This window comes from Aquila chrysaetos, chromosome 4, assembly GCF_900496995.4.
Source record: "Aquila chrysaetos chrysaetos chromosome 4, bAquChr1.4, whole genome shotgun sequence".
Lineage (NCBI taxonomy): Eukaryota > Metazoa > Chordata > Aves > Accipitriformes > Accipitridae > Aquila > Aquila chrysaetos.
In genome coordinates this window covers 66,275,714-66,294,247 of record NC_044007.1, presented here as the reverse complement: position 1 = coordinate 66,294,247, position 18,534 = coordinate 66,275,714, and the positions used below count along the sequence as shown (strand labels likewise).

At 37.7% G+C, this 18,534-nt stretch overlaps 1 protein-coding gene across 11 annotated transcripts in view; it reads right to left on the bottom strand.

Annotated features, from left to right (window-relative positions):
* CARMIL1 (capping protein regulator and myosin 1 linker 1) overlaps positions 1–18,534 on the bottom strand; it is a 196,272-nt gene that overhangs the window by 74,569 nt on the left and 103,169 nt on the right. For 8 of the 11 annotated variants that reach the window (XR_003923014.2, XM_030011770.2, XM_030011761.2 and 5 more), the window contains 7 exons: positions 14,853–14,939; positions 11,063–11,166; positions 9,007–9,084; positions 8,814–8,890; positions 7,781–7,885; positions 2,890–2,959; positions 778–789 (listed from right to left, as the gene is read on the bottom strand). Coding sequence is in view for 10 of the 11 variants with exons in the window: in XM_030011770.2 (XP_029867630.1) it covers positions 778–789; positions 2,890–2,959; positions 7,781–7,885; positions 8,814–8,890; positions 9,007–9,084; positions 11,063–11,166; positions 14,853–14,939 (533 nt within the window). In the remaining variant the exon portion in view is untranslated. The remainder of the gene's footprint in view (positions 1–777; positions 790–2,889; positions 2,960–7,780; positions 7,886–8,813; positions 8,891–9,006; positions 9,085–11,062; positions 11,167–14,852; positions 14,940–18,534) is intronic. The other 3 variants (XM_030011762.2, XM_030011764.2, XM_030011768.2) reach the window with 1 other exon arrangement.

The following is an 18,534-nucleotide window of genomic DNA, read 5'->3' as shown; positions in this document are numbered from 1 at the left end:
TCCTTCACCCTATCCTCTCAAGAAGTGGTCAGATTAAAGTCTGTATTTGGGCCAGAAGGGGTGCAACTTTAACTCAATTTTATTTTTGTAAGAGCATTTGTAGTATCCGCTTATGAACGCCAAAATCATTCAGTTTTGCTTTGTGCTGCTCTCTCAGCAAGGCCTACCACAAGACAACCATTTTACACAGTGCCACATCTATTACTGCACAATCTATGGAACTGGCAGATTATATGCAGTCTTGGATTGGTTGTTGGTATGGTAGAAGTTCTATACACTAAAATTTTACTCACAGTAGAATCCAAATGCTTATGATATATATACTTTGAGGGTTGAAGTGGACAATTTTTCAGAAGCACCTTTCAATCTTGTACCAATAACTCTATATTGAAAATCTTCAATACACAAACATTTCATGTGCACAAATGGTGATCTGTATTTAATCCAAGGGTGATGAAAACAAGTTGACTTTTAGGATCAAAATTTATTGCAACTGTATTAAAATTTTATATTTATACATAAGCAGAGATTAATTGAAGAACTATTTGTCAATGTGGACCGTGATACTGAAAAAAAAAACCCTCAACCCTCTGCATCATCTCCTATATGACATACTTCTGAGACTACAAATACAAGCTCTTATTCAGAAAATGAAGAACAACCCTTCAACAATCAAAAATGCCAAGCGTGTTCAAAGCTATGAGGTACCAATATGGGAAGGGCAGACAAAGCTGCTTACTGATTTAACAATTAAGGTAAAGCATGGAGGGTACTTACACAGTGACCAAGCTAAGGGAAGCAGAAGGGAAAAGAGTGAAATACATCAGTGCTGAGCAGGTAGAAATAAAAATGTAATTTTCATAGTAAAAATAATAAAAAAACCAAACAAGCAATATAAAATGATTAAGCTTGGAGTCAATATACCAGAAAATTATGGGAGCAAATGAAAAATGGTGGGAGAGGGAAGGAACAGAGAGATTTATCCTTCCATAGTTGAGTACAGTTTGCCTGATGTAGGAACGAGGAGGGCAAAGCTGAAGCATCAGCTTTCTAGCCTCCTAACAGCATGTGCTTGCAGTAACTGGGAGTAGTGCAGGTCATCGGCTCCGAGCTTCCCATGGCTCTGTTTCTGGGTGCAGATTACCCTGCCCAGCTCACAGAGGGTCAGGGAGAGGTGGAACACAACCCTGCGGTGCTGGGCCCACTGAGAGTACTCCCAGCTCCTGGCACATCGACTCCCCTCCTGGTGGAAGCATAACTTCTTCTTTCCAAAGCACATGAGAATGGATAAAGCTCAGTGATGTGAAAAAATGTTAAGGGAAGGACCTAAGGAAGTGCTGTCAGTTTGGAGGGACCAGCTACGGGAATGCAACGCTGCGAGTTGGGCACGATTCCTTCCTTTGTGTCATGAGAGTCAGCCACGACCACATATGCTTTGGTGTGCAATAAAGCTAAAACGCCCCTCGAAGGGCTCCTCCATATCCCATCCTGGGAGTTATTTAATGAAAGGATAACATTTTCACTCCTGTCAGCCCTCGTTGATTTACATGCTGATTTATACTCTCATTACTTATGTTTGTGTTTTATTGATCTATTCTTTTAAGGTTATGATTACAGGACTTCATTTTTGTTATTTTAATTACTCCTCCCTTTTCCTTTCTCCCTCTGAAAGAAAAATTATCATCCGTCTGATCTCTCTACTCAGAAGTCAGAAGCACGTGTACTTGACTTGAAAGCTTTTCTATTTGGAATTTACATGTAGTGCTCTTCAAAGTAATACCATTTTTTTTAAAGCGTAAAATATCAAAATGAACTATGAAATGCATTCACAGTGATTTGGTTTGTCCTTCATAAGGAAATCTGTGCACATTCCAAAAGCAACCGACCACGAACCTAAGGCAAGGATTACTACACCTCAACATGTTCATCAAACTGCATGTTTTCTACTCAAAGGGAAACCATTGCATTTGAAAGGCACTTCCAGAACAGTTAATACTCAGGTGATGGAGTTGGAAAGATCTGCCTAACAAGTCAGAGGCTTTCTTTGCAGCTTAAAAAAGAAAAGGTGGCCTAACGGCTAGAGAAGGCCTGAGCCTAAGGGGGTTCATGATGGTTTTGGCAAGAGTCCACATGGTCCTCTATGTAACTGCCTCGCTGTCTCCCCAGGGCCGTGGCTGATCTTTTGTCATAAGCTGTAACCACGCAGGTATCATCCTGCAAGAGTACGGACAATCCTGAGAAACGAAGTGCACAGCAAAGCACAGAGAAGCAAGAGGAAACAAGATAAAGCAAATCAAGCTGCCACAATTGGTTTTATTTATTCTTGAGATATTTAAAGCCATTTGCACAGTGCCTCTTATGTTAATGGCATGCTTCAATCAACTTTGATCAAAGTTCCCTATTGGCCTGAACTGATTAATTATTAGGAAAGCAAAATTTCTCCCAAGGTTAAAAAGCAAACCTGCAGAAGAGGAAGCATGTCTCCAGTTTTGAAGGAAGACAATCAAATCACAGACATGCCTTCAGGGCATGCAGCTTCCTGCAACCCATCCGAATTTGGGCACCTTGGAGAGTCCTGCTGCAGGGTCCTGTGTAATCACAGCCCCAGAGGGCAGAAGCTGCCAAGCAGCAAACAGCACACTGCTTCAGTATCTAGAACAGCTACACTGCAAGGAGGGGTTTGCCAATCAGGTGCTTTCAACCTCTGTGCTGATTATTTAGGATGCTGTTACACACAGCAGCTGATTTTTACCAGAACTGCTTCTCCGAGTTCTACCTTTCCCACAACTTTTGACTACAGAGGAAGAATATCTCACCCAGTGGATTTCAGGGGAATTCTAATTCCACATCATTGCATCTTTTGAACACATCCTGGTAAATATTCCTTACCTCACAGCTACTGAGATCTAAAGACACCTCCTTCAGATTGTGATTGCAAGCCAGGCCTAATAAAAGCGCTCTGAAAAAGATCAATTTTAGAACCATTAAAAAAAAAAAGAAAAAAAAAAAGAAAAAAAAAGAAAAGGCAGCTTTACATCATCATCTAAGTGATCACAGGTTAATACACCTATAACACACACCATTTCAAACCAAAACCACACCAGCTGAGCAGTTATTTCTTAAATGACAGTGGCAGCATAAACCTGCCATACTTAGAACATTCCAGCAGCTTCAAAAACTGCAGGGATGCAAGCCTAATAAAGAAACTGTAAAGCTAATGCTACACCAACATTCAATAACATTCATCAGAGATGAATTTTCTTCAACATTTGTTTTCAAAAAGCATCAAATGATTACAAAAGGAGCATTCTGTTGTATGACTGCACTAACTCTCCGATTTTCAAAAAAATTCAGGAAAAAAATTGGATTTTTAATATACGCAAGATGCAGTGCAGACAGCCATTTCAGCCAGGCACAGTGCCTGTAGCACTCAAATGCTGGATCATGTTCAAGTATCACACAATTCTCCACTTCTGCAACCCAATAAATATTTTCAGATTTCAAAATTATATTCCCAGACAATGGTATCCTTTGTCTTTAGGCAGAATGGCAGACAAGTGTAGCAACAACTGATCATGATTTTCATAAATACACCTTTAAACCCTTACAGAAGTTTGTTTCGACATATAAGAGTTAGTGTTAATATCACACATGTATTAGTATTGTCGAATCAGAAAGCACAACAGTATCTGTCTTAGAGAAGGAGCAAACACAATCTGTGTATACCTTCTAGTATCTTTAGAATAGATGCTGCTTTGAATTAGTAATTGAACAGAGAAACAGAAGGACTTCCTTCCCAAACTTCATTTCAGCCAAAAGCAAGCTAACAGAATCCAAACTACTGATGCATAAAGAAAGATAAAAACCAATCCATTTTGGTGAGTCATCTGCTTACACACTTGCTATGCAAGTAGTGTGTAAAAGCCATATTTAAAATGTGTGCACCCCGGGAAGGTTTTTCATTTCAACCTATTTATATCTGCCCTGCTGGTATAAACGTTAATCAGACCTTTGTTGTTAACAAAGGCAAATATCTTGTGCTTATTTACTTCTTAAGCTATTAATATACAGACTTTGAAAAACATGAAAGCTCTGCAACAGTTTTTACAAATTTTTAGATGACCCTTATGTATATTTCCTTCCCAAACATGCTTTTATTCAAAGTTAGTCTGGCTGATGATAACTTTGCAAGGAACTTCCTAAACATTTTGAGGTAACATAAAAAATACAGTGCAACCATTAAAAAATGCAGATTAAAAAGGAGACACAGTGCTGCTTCAAATGTACTCTCTTCACAGGAATAAAAAAGGGTTGTTGTTTTTTTTTCGTAACCTGTTTCCTACAAACTCATCCTAAGAAATCTCGTGATTTCTCAATTCTTTGTCATGAAAAATCACCAGCATTCAAAGGCACTGAAGGCAGACATATTATAACTATACTTAGCCACTATGTTTAAATCACACACATGGCAATACATGGAAAGGTCCTGTCAACTGTGCTAGATGGAGAATGCAAGAATTGGCCTTGTAATAAGCATTTGCATGAGAAGCATATCAGAAACTTGTCTTGTTATAGCACTGACAGATCAAAATACAACTTCTGGCAATGTCTGTAAATGAACAAAACCGCCAACATACACTTAAACAAGGAACAGAGAGTATAAACTGCTCCACTCAGTTAAAAAAAAAAAAAAAAAAACAAAAACAAAACAAAACACAGCAAACTGCGATGGAACGTTAACTGTATTAACTATGTACAAGAACTAAAAGCACCCTTTCCCCACCCACGACGTGGCATCCTTGCAGTACAGCTTTACTAGCAACCCTCTTCCCTGAAAGGATTGACTTATATTAACAGGTCCATCAGTGTCCAAGCAAGTTCATCTCCTTTGCTGACTGCACTTATTAACCAATATCTTTAAACTCACTGAGTCTGCATATGCGATTAAACACACCACAACTGTTGATCTAAAGGAAGTTGATAAGAAAGAAATCAAACAATTTATCAGGGGACTTTAGGACTCAGGGTATCAGGTATCTGCATTTTAATCTGTATTTTTTTCTGTAGGCACGCTTGACCTTGAATCACACATAGCCAACTCGGTGACTCGGGTTCATGGACCCAAACCAGGAACTCCTCCTTTGTCACAGGACAGTTCCAAGGCCCATGTTGTCCAAAGCTTTTTGGCATGCATTGATGAAAGGTGGCAGAGAAGTAATATTATCGTACACTATGTCATTTTTATTTTTCCTTCTAGAAATCATACCTCATGTGCTATTGTAATCTTAGCAATGACAAACAAGTCTGAAAAAAAGGTGTTTCCATCTTCTTGTCTTTAACAAATCCTATGATCTTGATTGTTCTGTAGAAGTTTTGTAATTTCTTACAGTTAAGACCAAAAGGCTAAGCAGCTGCCTCCGGATATAGCACATCCTCAGTCCTTTTAACACCAGATTAACTTCCACAGGATGCTTTTGAAGTGTATTAGTCAAGCCATACAGGGTTTGAGGGAAAACAAGGTGTACTGCAGATCATAGTTCTCTGTACTGTTGTGAAATACACTCAGCTCAGACTGAAGAAAAAACTCACGTCAGAGAAAAAACACATCAAGGAAACTACCAAAAAGTATTAAGAGCTCTGTTCTACCTCCTAGGCAGAGGTGGACACTGCCATTAGAACAAAACAAAAGAAGCCCATGCCAAAATGCCAGCCAGCTGAGAACGACATGCACACTCTTGAGACCATCCGTGTTTGGCTGGACTTTGGACAGATGCTCCTTTCTGGAGCTGTCTGTGCTGGCAAAACAGGTTTCTGCTCTCAGCTCATCCTACACTAACCATCACTGCCTCTCTACTTCCACCAACATGGAAGTCATGCGAGCTCAACCCAATTCAGTTAAATTGAGACAGATTAGCTTAAACATTACCAGAGTAGGTTTTTGCCAACACAAATCATTTTGGCTGAAAAGGACTAGGAAGTTCTCATTTCCTGCACAGCTGGCAGATCAAGGGGTCACAAGTATTTGGGATAAATGAATACAGTAACATCTTCCATGAGCACAGACTATTGTAGAGCGCTCATCTGCCAAAACTCCTCACACCCCAGGAGATACTCGACATGCCAAGGAGAAGCGCTAAATATGAACCTTAGTGTTTGGGGCTTCTCACCTTTCCTAATCTGTGTAGACATATTCGGTGTCTCACAGCATTCTTTTTCTCCTGTAGCACTGATAAGATTATCTTGTGTATTAGTCACATACATCCTCCGTTCTTGCTTCATTAAACATAGCTCCCTGCTGCCCTCCACCACGGAATCAACAGCTCTAAATTAATCAGAATCACCCAGCATGTTTCTCAATAATCACCTTCTGTTTGAAAACACATCAGTACCGTACCTTCCTAATCCTAGCAAAGTCTGAGCAAGCAAGACAGCAACCAAGGGCATCACACAGAACAGAGTGAAAGCTCAGAGCTAAAATGATAGGGTCCTGCAGTTGAATATTGATTTCAATCCAGTGCATCTTACTTAAGCATCAGATTGTACTGTCCTCTCCAATGTCAAAATACATTGAAAAAAATATCCCAAAACAATGTACACTACTCTTTCCTGTGTGGCATTTGCTACTTTTCTCTCCCTTAGCTTCCGCCAGATTGTATCAAAAGCTTTCCATCTGGTACTCACTAACTACTCTTTATATCCCACATCTCTGACTTTCGCCACTGACTCCCATTCATGAGCTAGTCCCTTGCTGAGGTATTGCCCGCTTTGCTTCCCTGTTCTCCTTCAGGAGGCAGGCTCCCAACTACACAAGTATACATACATATGCATATATATCTGTATCTGTGTCCAGATTAGGATTTTGGAGGTGTGCCCCCTGAAATGGTTAGTGAACAAGTCTAGATGTCTACTATGGATAGGGTTAGATATGTTTTAATGCATATTAGCTAGCAAGTTGACACTCTGGAAAGAGCCCTTTCTTTAATTTAGCCCAATAAACACAAGGATTCTGCCATAATCACAGAATGACCTATCTAGATTAGACCTACCTATCGAGACCTATCTTGACTTTAAAACACACCTTTAAATTTTTTTAAACACACCTTTAAAAATTTGTTTAAAACACACCTTTAAATTTTATGTCTGAAAAGTTCAACACAGTTCGAAACTGCACACTTCACAGTGCACCACAATTTCCCTCAGCCTGCATTAGGTTGTAAGAAGAGTTTCTCTCCAGTCCCCAATCCACATCACCAGAACCTGTTAGCCACAGGATGGGTGACATACAGCAAAGAGACACATTACACTTAGCATTCCTAGAAGTTGCTGCCATTGTCTCTCCCCGCAAAAGAAGGGCATAGCTCTGTGCTATAGGTCTCTCCTCCCAAGCATTGCAACAGGTTCTGTTTCGTAACGGCTGTTGCAATACCACAGCCTCAAAGGAATGGCACTCACAAAAGTACATAATCCCATTTTACTGTGAAGCAAACAGTTTTGTTCATAAGCTACAAAGAAATACATCACAAAAAAATGTTGATGGAAGGTAAACAGCTGTGACATTCCCACGGAACAAAATACGATTAATAGTCTCAACTGTGAGATGGAAATAACATTTCTTGAATGTGTGATCATTATAAAACACACTCTTGCAATATCAATAATGTACAACGGACAAAAAAAAAAGGCATAATCCTTTCCCCTTCATTTTTAATATGAGGCACTCACATAATAATAATGCAAACTAGGTTTCAGGCAACAGGAGAAAATGAAATGAAATTCTTACTTTAGAGGCTCAGGAGGGAGTTTAGTTCCCGAAAGATTAATCTGCATCAAAGCAAGTGAGCTGCTGAAAAACTGTTTGAAGGAGGGAGGGACTTCTTTTCCTTTTCTGTAAGTAAACAAATTCATTAAGAAGTAGCATCTAGACACTCCTCATTCCAATAAATAGTGAAGACAAGCCATCAGAACCGTAATGATCTTTTACATGTTTAATTTGCTCTACCTTCAACAGCTCTGTAATCAGTAGTTCTCAATTAGCTTAGAAATATAATGTCATCAAAATATTGATTCAACAAATAATCCTCAGCATTGCACTGCTGCAAAGAAGACATTACTATCTAGCTTCTGTTTGGTGAACTACAAAGAATGATCATTTAGCTCTGGTTAATAGTGAACATACTTGTATCTTATGAGCAGAAGATCAAACAGGACTTTACAAAAACCCTGAAATTGCCATTTCACCACTAGAAGGAATTACTCGATGATGGAGTGGCTTACCCCCAATTAGGTATCATCTCTGATATGGACCCAAGACACTGATTTGAAGAAAATGGAAGCTAATGTTAATATTTCCTACAATGCAAGTATTCTACAAAGTCAATGTTCAGTCTCAAAGACTTTCAAAGGGACTTCCTCCCAGAAAAGGACAAAAAAGGAAAAAAAAAGCATTTGTAACCATCATGAAGTCATGAAAAGTACAAACTTTAAAAACCAAATTTAAAGAGGAGTCAAGTCAGTCAGACTTCAAAGCCTAATGTTATACCTCTTAGAGACTAAGGATATATATTTTCCACTGCGTCAGTATCACAAAAAAGTATTAGACAAGGTAGCTTATTTTACAGCCATCTAGCAAAGAGCAGAAAGGGAAAGAAAATATTTTGCTTGGAGTAAATAATACCTATTTCATAGAGCACTAAGTCCTCCAAGACTTTTATAAAGTCTTAGATTTCTTCTTGAAAAGAAAGGTGTAACACGAGAGCAAGAAATTATAAAACAAAATACTGCAGGAGTTGACAGTACTGACATTTAAACTGTACCTGTGAGAAAAGAGAGTCCTAGAGAGGCTAAGGACAGCCAGATGCTGAAGACATCCACGAAGGAGGGCTCCACACACCTGGTTTAAAACAAAGAAGATTGATTTTACTTTATATTAACCCAGAAAAGTACCTAGGGATAGAAGGTGGGGAATGTTTCCTTGGTTATTTGAATCTCCACAAAAACCATCTTTACCATATCTAGCGCACACTCCGTGTTGGATAAATCCAGATGAACAAGGGCATTTGGCTGGGCCAAAAAATTGTACAGGCTCTATAATTAATGGAGGAAAAAAAAAGAATTATCCATGTTAATTTTGATATCATGACATCAATTACTGGATCGCTACTTCTCATTGCATTTTAGGCTTTTATTATAAAATTGCACTGCAAGAGTTGTGTCTGAAACTTCTTTTCACCTAATCAATACAACCTGGTTTACTTTTCAAGGCTATCATTTTTTAAAGTAACAGGGGAAAAATGGTGCTCAGACTACATTTACCAAACATTACTCTTCACGTACAACTCTTGAATTACCTTGCAATTCACTTTCACAGCAAATGATGATTAATTTATTTAGAAATACCTCGGAATGTCACTCAGATTGCTGTTACATTTCAAAAAGTCTAATTGGTTTGTAAATTTAAGCCAGCCCCTTTAAGCATGAAGGAAGCAACTAGTTTGCTTCTGAGGCCCATGGTTATTTCTCAGTATCAGCAGTGCATTAAAGGTTTAAGGGAGAATACAGAACAGGTAACAAGATTTTAACATTGATGGCTTCAGTACCGCATAGGATATGTCATGTAAATGTTAGCTTATGTAAAACTTCTTACTATAACACTGTTTTATTTTGGGCTTTTTTTAGTCTCAGAGAACAACACAGAAGACAAAAGTATGACCTAATTCACAGAAACGTGGAATGCTCAACTCCACATGAAATTCAGCCGAATAGAGCATGTTCAACATTTCTAAAATAGATCCATCCTCCTAAAAATTAGGTCATTTAGCCCCTATACCTACAGCGCAAGAAAGATCCCTGCTTTAAAAATCCCTGTGCTTTGCTAGGGTTTATTTTAATTGCTAAATAACAGGATTTCCTTACTCCTGTTGGAAAACTGTTCCACAGATTAAGAGATCTCAGTATTAGTAATCTTTTTCTTTGAACCATCTCTCTCTCTGACAGGCTAAGAAAAGCCCAACTTTTTGTATTTATGTCCCTTAAAATATCTTAGGTAGACACCAAATTTCTTTAGGCATTGCCTATCAAAGTTGTACATTTTATTTTACTTTTCGTTTTTACATTATTTGCTATGTTATTCTCTCTTTAAGAGTAACTCACTGTGTGTATTTACATTTAACTATTTGTTTGCTACCTTTTAAATCCTGTTGTCCCACTGAAACTTTCACCTCTTATGTCTGCAAAGACTAGTTCTTTGAATATGCTGATAAATGTGAAACTAGTCAGACTTGTGAAAAAGTCAGAGCGCCATGTCTGACTGCACTTTAAATTATAAGATCGGGTGACTCTAGTGTTGCATATTTTAGATGCTCAATACTTAAAGAATTCAAAACCTGACACATGCACACAACTTCTGATGTGAGAGAGAAATACAGATGTAACAGTCAAAAAGTGAACACATACAAATTGAGAACTAAGTGGATTTTGTTATGGGAAAAACAGAGCTGCAATTCTATGGCTATTGATAAACTGAACAAAGGAATTTAAAAAATAATTACATTCTTTGAAGAATCATGACCTTCAACAGCACATGTCAAGAAGGTGCACAGATTCATTTATACAAACAAAAATATTGAAAACTAGAAATTAAGTTTTTCCAAGTCAAAAGAAATCATTTGTTTCCAGCCTTCCAATGAAAAATTTGTACTACACTTTATCCCTAAAAAAAAGACGATTTTTTTCAATTGTGTTTTGGTCACTTTCAAACAGAACTCAGGGAGCATGGTAAGTCCACTGAAACAAGTGGCACACTTGCAGTTTTCTCATTTATCAGTAGAAGCCAAGGACTAAAAGCACAAACTAAAATTATGTGGATTTGTTTAGTTGTGTGGGGCGATTTAATTCTCTGACTATTTTCTGAGGAGTAGAGATCAAAATGTTATTTTCTATCCTAGTACTAGAACTGTGCTGAAATAAATGCAAAGAAGGATCTAAACAAAATGGCTTTGCTTTTCTCTTAACAATTAATTAAAACATCCATTCATTAACTCCCAAATGAGAAGAAAGTGCTTACTGAGAGATCATCACCGCGGAGTGCGTTCCCTGAGAGGTCAAGATAGACGAGCGTGTTTGCAATCAGTGAGTTGGCACTCAGTGACTGGGAAAGGCTATTCACCCCTGCCAAAAAAAAAAAAAATGTCAGTACTCAACTTAGTCAACCCTAGACAAAACCGGCCCAGACCGTGCAAGTGCACAATTTCAGCCAACACAGACATACACAAATGTTTAATGACCTCCTGTTACCATCATTGTACTGCAGCAGAGGAATACAGATCACCAGGCAGATATGAGACCCTTCCCTGCCACAGAATGCCCGGTTTCGCCTGGACCACGCTCCACCAGCTGCCCTAATGGAGCCGCAGCATGTTAGAGGTCCCAGATTCAGCAAAGAAGTCTTTTTGCCAAGCCTACGGAGGCTTTAACAGTGCAATCCCATTTTGAAATAGATTTTTAAAACAGAGTTTACTCCATACTGTTGAGTTAGTGTCTTCCTGCAAACAATAATGATTAGATAAAAGTATCTGTGGAAGTAGATGAAAGTATCTGTGGAAGAGCAAGTACATTAACAATTATAATTGCCAGAACTTCAAAAGCAACTGATGAGACCTAGAAATTAAGAACATTTCAATTAATGTATTTGCCTGTAATTTCAGAAAAATAGTTAGTTAATTAAAATATCAAGAGATGCATAAAGACTCTCAGTTCCTGATCAGAACAAACATATATTTTTCACATTAAAATTAAAAAGCTCACATTGGGAACAAACCAGTCAGAGCTTTCTTCCTCCGAAATTCTTCAGCTTTTCCAAATATAAATTAGGACCTGGCTACTTCTGACTCCTTCAAATCTAACTTTCACCTGAGGGCTCTGTAGCTTATCACCAAGTTCTTAATTTATTGCAGATGGCTATTGCTGCCTTTCAAGCACTACATGTGTGTGTTTCTTACATACATAAGCATTACCGTGCCCTTTAGTAGGTGCAGTAGTTTTTTTGTAAGTGCCCGGCTAAAGCTATGAAGAAGGCAGATGTTTTGATCTTCTACACGATATTGGGCAATTTCTCAAAGCTACTGGTCAGTGAAAATGGACTGGCATTCATTGGATGGAACATGTCCATTCTTCACTTAAAAACTATTACAAAATAGATTTACCAGTGAGGGTGTGGAGGAAGCAGCTAGCAAGCCACTGGAGACCAAAATACCCTATGTCAGTGCTTTGGTTTTCCAAGCTTTCAAATACTAAGAAAGTCTCCCATGTTAGTGGTATGGCTCTTGGTTTCAGGAGGCTTTTGATGCTGAAAAGAATCGAAGCACAGTGACATGTTTTCCAAGTCTCAAAACTTTTCGGTCGGTGTAATTTTAATTTTATCTTATCATTGCATTGTTGAATCCACACCCTACCTACAAAGGTAAACTGCAAACGAATACTTTTTTGAAACTTTGAAAGATCTAAAAGCTCTATTTAACCACTAGAGCTTACAGCTGTGGATTCACTTTAGTGAGTCTTCTCAACAGCATTTATAAGCAACAACAAGAAGTAGAAATGAATGTAATGTACTGTCAACAACTGAGCATATACAATCAAGAACCAATTCTGGAAATTCAGGAGCAGTGTCTGAGTTTGAGGGAGAAGAACAACTATCAAACAATCCGTAATGTTGCTGCTTGTTTGATGTTTAAAAAGGGCCAACTGGTCAAATTCAGCCACATCGGTGAAGGCAAACAATGTGAATGAGGGATTTTTTTAATTAGCCTTTGGCTCGGGCTCAGAAAAGCAAGCCCTAGCCTTGAATGAGTATACTAGAATTTTCCATTTAACCAGAATCTTCAAATCAATAAATTTCTGTTTGAACTTCACCTACCTCATGCTATACTCTAACAGTAATCTCACTTTCATTTGCAGACAATCTTTCATGCTCTTTTACCACTCTCAGGAGGCTCAGAGTGTTAATAGCTCTCAGGAACTTTGAGATACAATATTTGAAGAAAGATCAGCTGGGAAGTTACTACCTGAACTTTACTTCTCAGTCTTAGAAACTTATCTTGAATAGAAAGCGCTTTTTAAATAAGGTCAAAACCAGTGAGGGACTGTACAGAATTTCTGAAACTGAAAAGCTCAAAATAAAAAAAAATAAAAAGAAAAAGGCCGGGGGGGGGGGGGGCGGAATCCATGCACCTTGGAGTCTACTGAATCCAAGATCCAAGGTCTCCTTTACGCTTTGCCCACATTACAAGTTTAAAAATAGCCTCCCAAGTTAAAACCAATTCAGTACTGTCTTCTTAAGTTAAAGGAAAACTGGCTAAGACAGACAGCTTTGCAGACAACTGAAGAGGTGAAGCTGAGTTTCTTCAGGTCCAGAGGGTTATAAGAATTCCCATTTTAAGGCATCGCATGTACTTTTTTAAGGAATACTGAGGAGCTGCCATGGGACAATATTCATGGTGACATGTTACTCTCTGGAGAACAGATAGTTATTGCAATGTAGTCTGGACTAGGATTCACATGAGGCCAGTATTAGACATGCTGGAAAATATTTTTAGCTTTTGTTTAAAGATTGTCTTAAAAAAGTGTGGTAAAAACATTCTGAATTCTTTTCATAACCTCAGAATTCATTTTTACTGACAAGAGTTTTGTGGATGAACTTCTTCATCAAGCTGGCATTTATTCTTTACAAAGACAGAAACGTAGCTAGAGTGTTCTCTTGACTCAATGATCACAAGCGCTTGCTGAAATCATTCAGATCACAGGATGAATGAACATACCAGAACTGCAGGAATTTCTGTCAAAATCATGAACATCTAATTTCAAGAGTACATGTGAGGTTAGTCAAGATTCTTAATCAATCATGTCACCAAAAATGGAGTTAGCACTGGAAAAAACCAACCCCAGAGTTTAATAAAGTCTTTTCAATGAAAATCATGATTGAATAAACTCAGTTTAGGATTTACTATTTACTTAAGCATAACAAGAGCTACAGACAATCATAAAAAACAACAAAAACCACTCCTCCCCCCCCATGTTCTCCCAGGTCAACCCTTAAAGCTTAGGAGAACACAGAATCTGCACTTCACAGAGCAATAATTAAAAGGATAAAAGAGCACGGCTCCTATCTGTTATCAACTAATGTCCTTCATAGACTGTAACTCGCTTATCTTTTCCAGGTCATCAACATCTGCAAAAAAGCTGCACTAATGTCAGTGCATTTTTTTATACTTTTAACACTCACGTTCTATACAGGAGACCCTGGGTTTGTGCAGTGTGTTTAAGAGGTCACTGCATCTATTATTTGTAGAACAGTAATGCAAAATATCCTGAAAGTTTCTGACTTGTGTTTCAGTAATGTTATTGCTTTTAAAATATACAAACACTTCTAATTACAATATCAAACTGGAAATTTGTAAATTATAAAACAACTCAGAGCGAACCACTTAACAGCCATTGCCACAACACTTGGTTTCGTGAAATAATTGCGTGCAAAACATTTAGAAAATTCCCTACGCATTTTTGCTTCAGACACCCTTTTAAAGCATAAAATTTATACCAATTCCAAATTCAATCTTTCTTTATAAGGGTCAAGCCCAAAACTTACAGAAGCAAGTAAGTTTTTCAAAGTGCTGAAGGGGACACAGAACCCCGCCCACAGTTCAGCAACCTAGGACTGCAAAAAAGCAGCTGCGCTGTTGAAAATACACATGTAAATAATTTACAGAATTAATTACTTTAGAATCTGGTAACAAAAAGTATTACTAGGATGGAAGCCTGAAACTTTAGAACAGAAATAGAGGCATACGTATAAAACATACCTTTAGGTGACAAAGAGGTTTTAGATAAATTTAAATGTTTCAGTCCCTTTGGAAGTTTGGCGAACTGGATGCTCAAAGATGACACACCTGTTGAGGGAGCAAAGAGAAAAGGGATGTTTTCAGGTTAACTGAGTGATCTCAGGTTTTCCCAACAATCACACCAGGGCAAACTGCGCTGGTGGAATTACAGGAAGAACTGCACTCACTGTGGGGGTGGGCCCAAAATGACCGTGTCTTTTTAGGACCATAAATCTTTGAAATGACTGAAGTAGTTGAGATCCCTTCTTTGCTAACCACTGAACAGATAGGGAATTTTGCTGTTAACAATCAGCGAGCCACCTTAATTAGTTCAAAAACTATGTAATACACACATACTTTTGAGGAGTCAAAGGAAGATATTAAACATGTCAAACAGTCAGCATTTTGGAAATCTGGAAGCTTTATGCTTCAGCCAAAAAAAAAAAACCAAACCCCAAAATCCCCCAAAAAACACACCCATAAAAAAAATGAACCACAAAATAAAACCCAACAATGGTACTTCACATGAAACTTCAAACTATTTTTATTTTCTTTTAAAACGAAGGGCTGTCAAGGCAAGAGAGACACCCACGTTAGCTAATGCTACTCTTTTTTTCTGAGATAAACCCCAAGAGCCTGAAACCTCCACCAAGTCGTAATGGCTACTTAATTCCCTTACAGTAGCCTGCAGGTTACCAGCCAGGACACAGGCTTGGAAATGCTACAACTGCTTGCGATCACAAACAGTAAAAACCTATTAAGATGATGACAGAGACCGGACTACTTCAGTACAAACACAACAAAAGAAAAAAAAAAAAGGGGAAAAAAAAGGCACTTTTCATCAAAGCCCTTTCTCAGTGTATCCAAGTTCCACACTCCATAAATTTAATCCCCCCATTTAAGCAAAATATTGAAATTTGATTAAGAGGGCACATCCTAAATAACAATGGAACCAATCCATAAAATATTTATTAGAGGAATAAATCAACACAGAAAGTCCAGGCTTAACCTGAGGTGTGAAATACAGTCCTCTACAGCAACTTGCTCGGAGAGAAAAGGGCGAAGAGAAAGGGGGTAAAGCCTTTTACTTGATTCATAACACAGTAAATGAAAAAGCTGATACCATTCTCCACATATGCAGACATGAAACAGTCTGCTAGTATGTCACATACATATGTTTACTCTGCTTTTATCATGTTTTACCTATCATTGATAATAAAAGAGCAGCTACATTGCAGATATTGTTGTAGGGGGTTTTTTTAATGCTCTCTGTACAAAGCACGTTGTGTACGCTAGTGATAGGTGCAATGTGCACGCAGCTCAAAACAACATACTGTATTTTATTTATACTGCCAAAATAGTAGACCCATGGTGCCTTGGCATTTTTTATTGTAAAGCACAATGGTAACTGAATGTCTTCAACAACTTTCAGCAAGAATGAATCAAGTCCTATAAATAGAATTTTCTTTCATAGCTCTACTACTAAAAAAAAAAAAAAAAAACCCAAAACTTTTTAGCTCCTCTGAAGTAGGAGGCTCAATCTGTCTTGAGCTGGCCTCAGAATTTATATTCTGTAGCTGACTGTCCACATTTGTTAAGCTGGTTTAGTCACAATATATACTTTCAAAATCAAGTTAGAGTTATGCTCGTGGAAGAGGAGAAAAAGGAGTACAATCAGAATCATTAAAGATATCACAAATGTAATTTTTGTTGTGAAGCATTTTGAGTAAGACGTGCAGCAAATCATTTTACCTCTCCATCTTTGTATTTAGCCAACAACCTCCAGACCAATTATCACTCTAGCCAAGCTGAACAATTTTAACCTCTCACCAGCACTGGAGGTTAAGAATCCACCCAGTTATAAGATACAGGAATCAGGTGCAGAAAAGAAAAAGTGCTTCTGGTCACTCAGGCCCCTGAACACTCTTTAAGCCACCCATTTTTGCCAACCTCGTAACAGAGATGAGAGCTCTAATGGCAGACAGTTAACTGCATCCAGGCACACAGTTCTGAATTTAAGTATTTCTAGGCTTCGGTATGTTTGTTTTGCATTATTTTTAACAATACATGAGATTAAATTCTGATCCTAGTACAGCCAAAAGCAAAACTCTCATCGCTTTAGCATGGCTAGATTTTAAAGCCAAGATTGATAATAAACTCTCCAGGTGTTAGTCTCACAAATATTGACAGTACCATAAAGGGAAGCCAATCACAAATTAAGAGACTGGTCTCAGTGTAAATCACTCCATATAAACACTACTTTGTATTTGAACTGAAGCCAGGTCCTATGCCTTAGTTAAACTAAACACACTTCCCATGTTATTGGAATAGATGGTTGCATTAATGTAATAATATAATGTCTTTACTTATTGAGTACCAATAATATATAATAGCTTAGGGTGGTTTTTTGTTCAAACAAGGCACAGCAATATGTTCTTCCCCATAATTCACACAACTGTGTTATTTCCCTTATAATTGCAAAATAATCTGGTTGAACTTCCAGTTCCTGCAGCTGATTTTTCAAGAGATATCTTCGAAAATCCATATGTTTACATGGATTGCCATTATGCCAGCTTTTACTTGTGAAATGCTTAGTGCCCCTTCAGTTTAATAAAGTCAAACCTACCTTGCACTCAGTGAATATCAGATCACAGGACATGTAAATCTTTCTTAAACTGAAAAGCTGCAGTATTTGCACATTGCAATTATAGTCAATTTCTCCTTAAGTACTCATATAACTTATCTAATTCTCTAATGAAAAGGTCAAATCTTAATTGCATATGTGATAGGAGAGACTGAGATAATGAAAAAAAACGTACTAGTTTCTCCAAGTTGTAGTTTCTGCATTTCATTTGTATCTTGCACGTGGATACTGCAGAATAATTTGAATCTATAGGTTTGTTGCAAAGAAAGTATGCACACCAATATGTTTTTAAAAAAAAAAAATAAAATTCCCTGCACTGTAGAATATCTACCAAATGTTTGGTCATTTGTTTCGCTTTCAAGATAAAAATGAGTTCCTTTTAAAAAAACCTTTCATATAACACAATCTAAATACGCTTCTTCAAAAGCAGAAGCAACAATGTAGCAGCCTCTTTTCCAGCTTACAACAGAAATTTTTGTACAATGCAGTTAGGCCTACGGCACATTGTAATAATAATGTTCTTCAGCAAAACATTGGCTTTCACATCATATGGATTCTTAAGGAGGGCAATCAGTAATTAGCAGGCAAGAGGTAATCAGAAGAGTTAAAGCAATTCATGTGAACAATTTTAAATAAAAACCTACTCTGAATAGGTTAAAAACAAAAATATTTTCATAATTGTTTCTAGTCAAAAAGAAAAGATACACAAAAGAGGAAAGGAAAAAACCCTTCCCATCTTTTTTTCCCTCACTGAACCAGCAAGAAAGGAGACACACCTACAAAACTGTGTTAACAACATTCTGAGTCAGTCAGGTTGTAATCAAAATGAACAGTTTTTCCATTTTGAATCATGACAGCAAAGAGACTGGAAAATTTCCCCAAAACAAACCAAACAAAACAAGAAAAGGTTCACTGTATAAAATTCTTATTTTTCTTCTGGCCCAACAGGAGCACAAGATAGTCTGATCCCAGAACACTGTGTGCCTGGAATGCGTTAAGTGAAGCAAATGGAAATCTCAC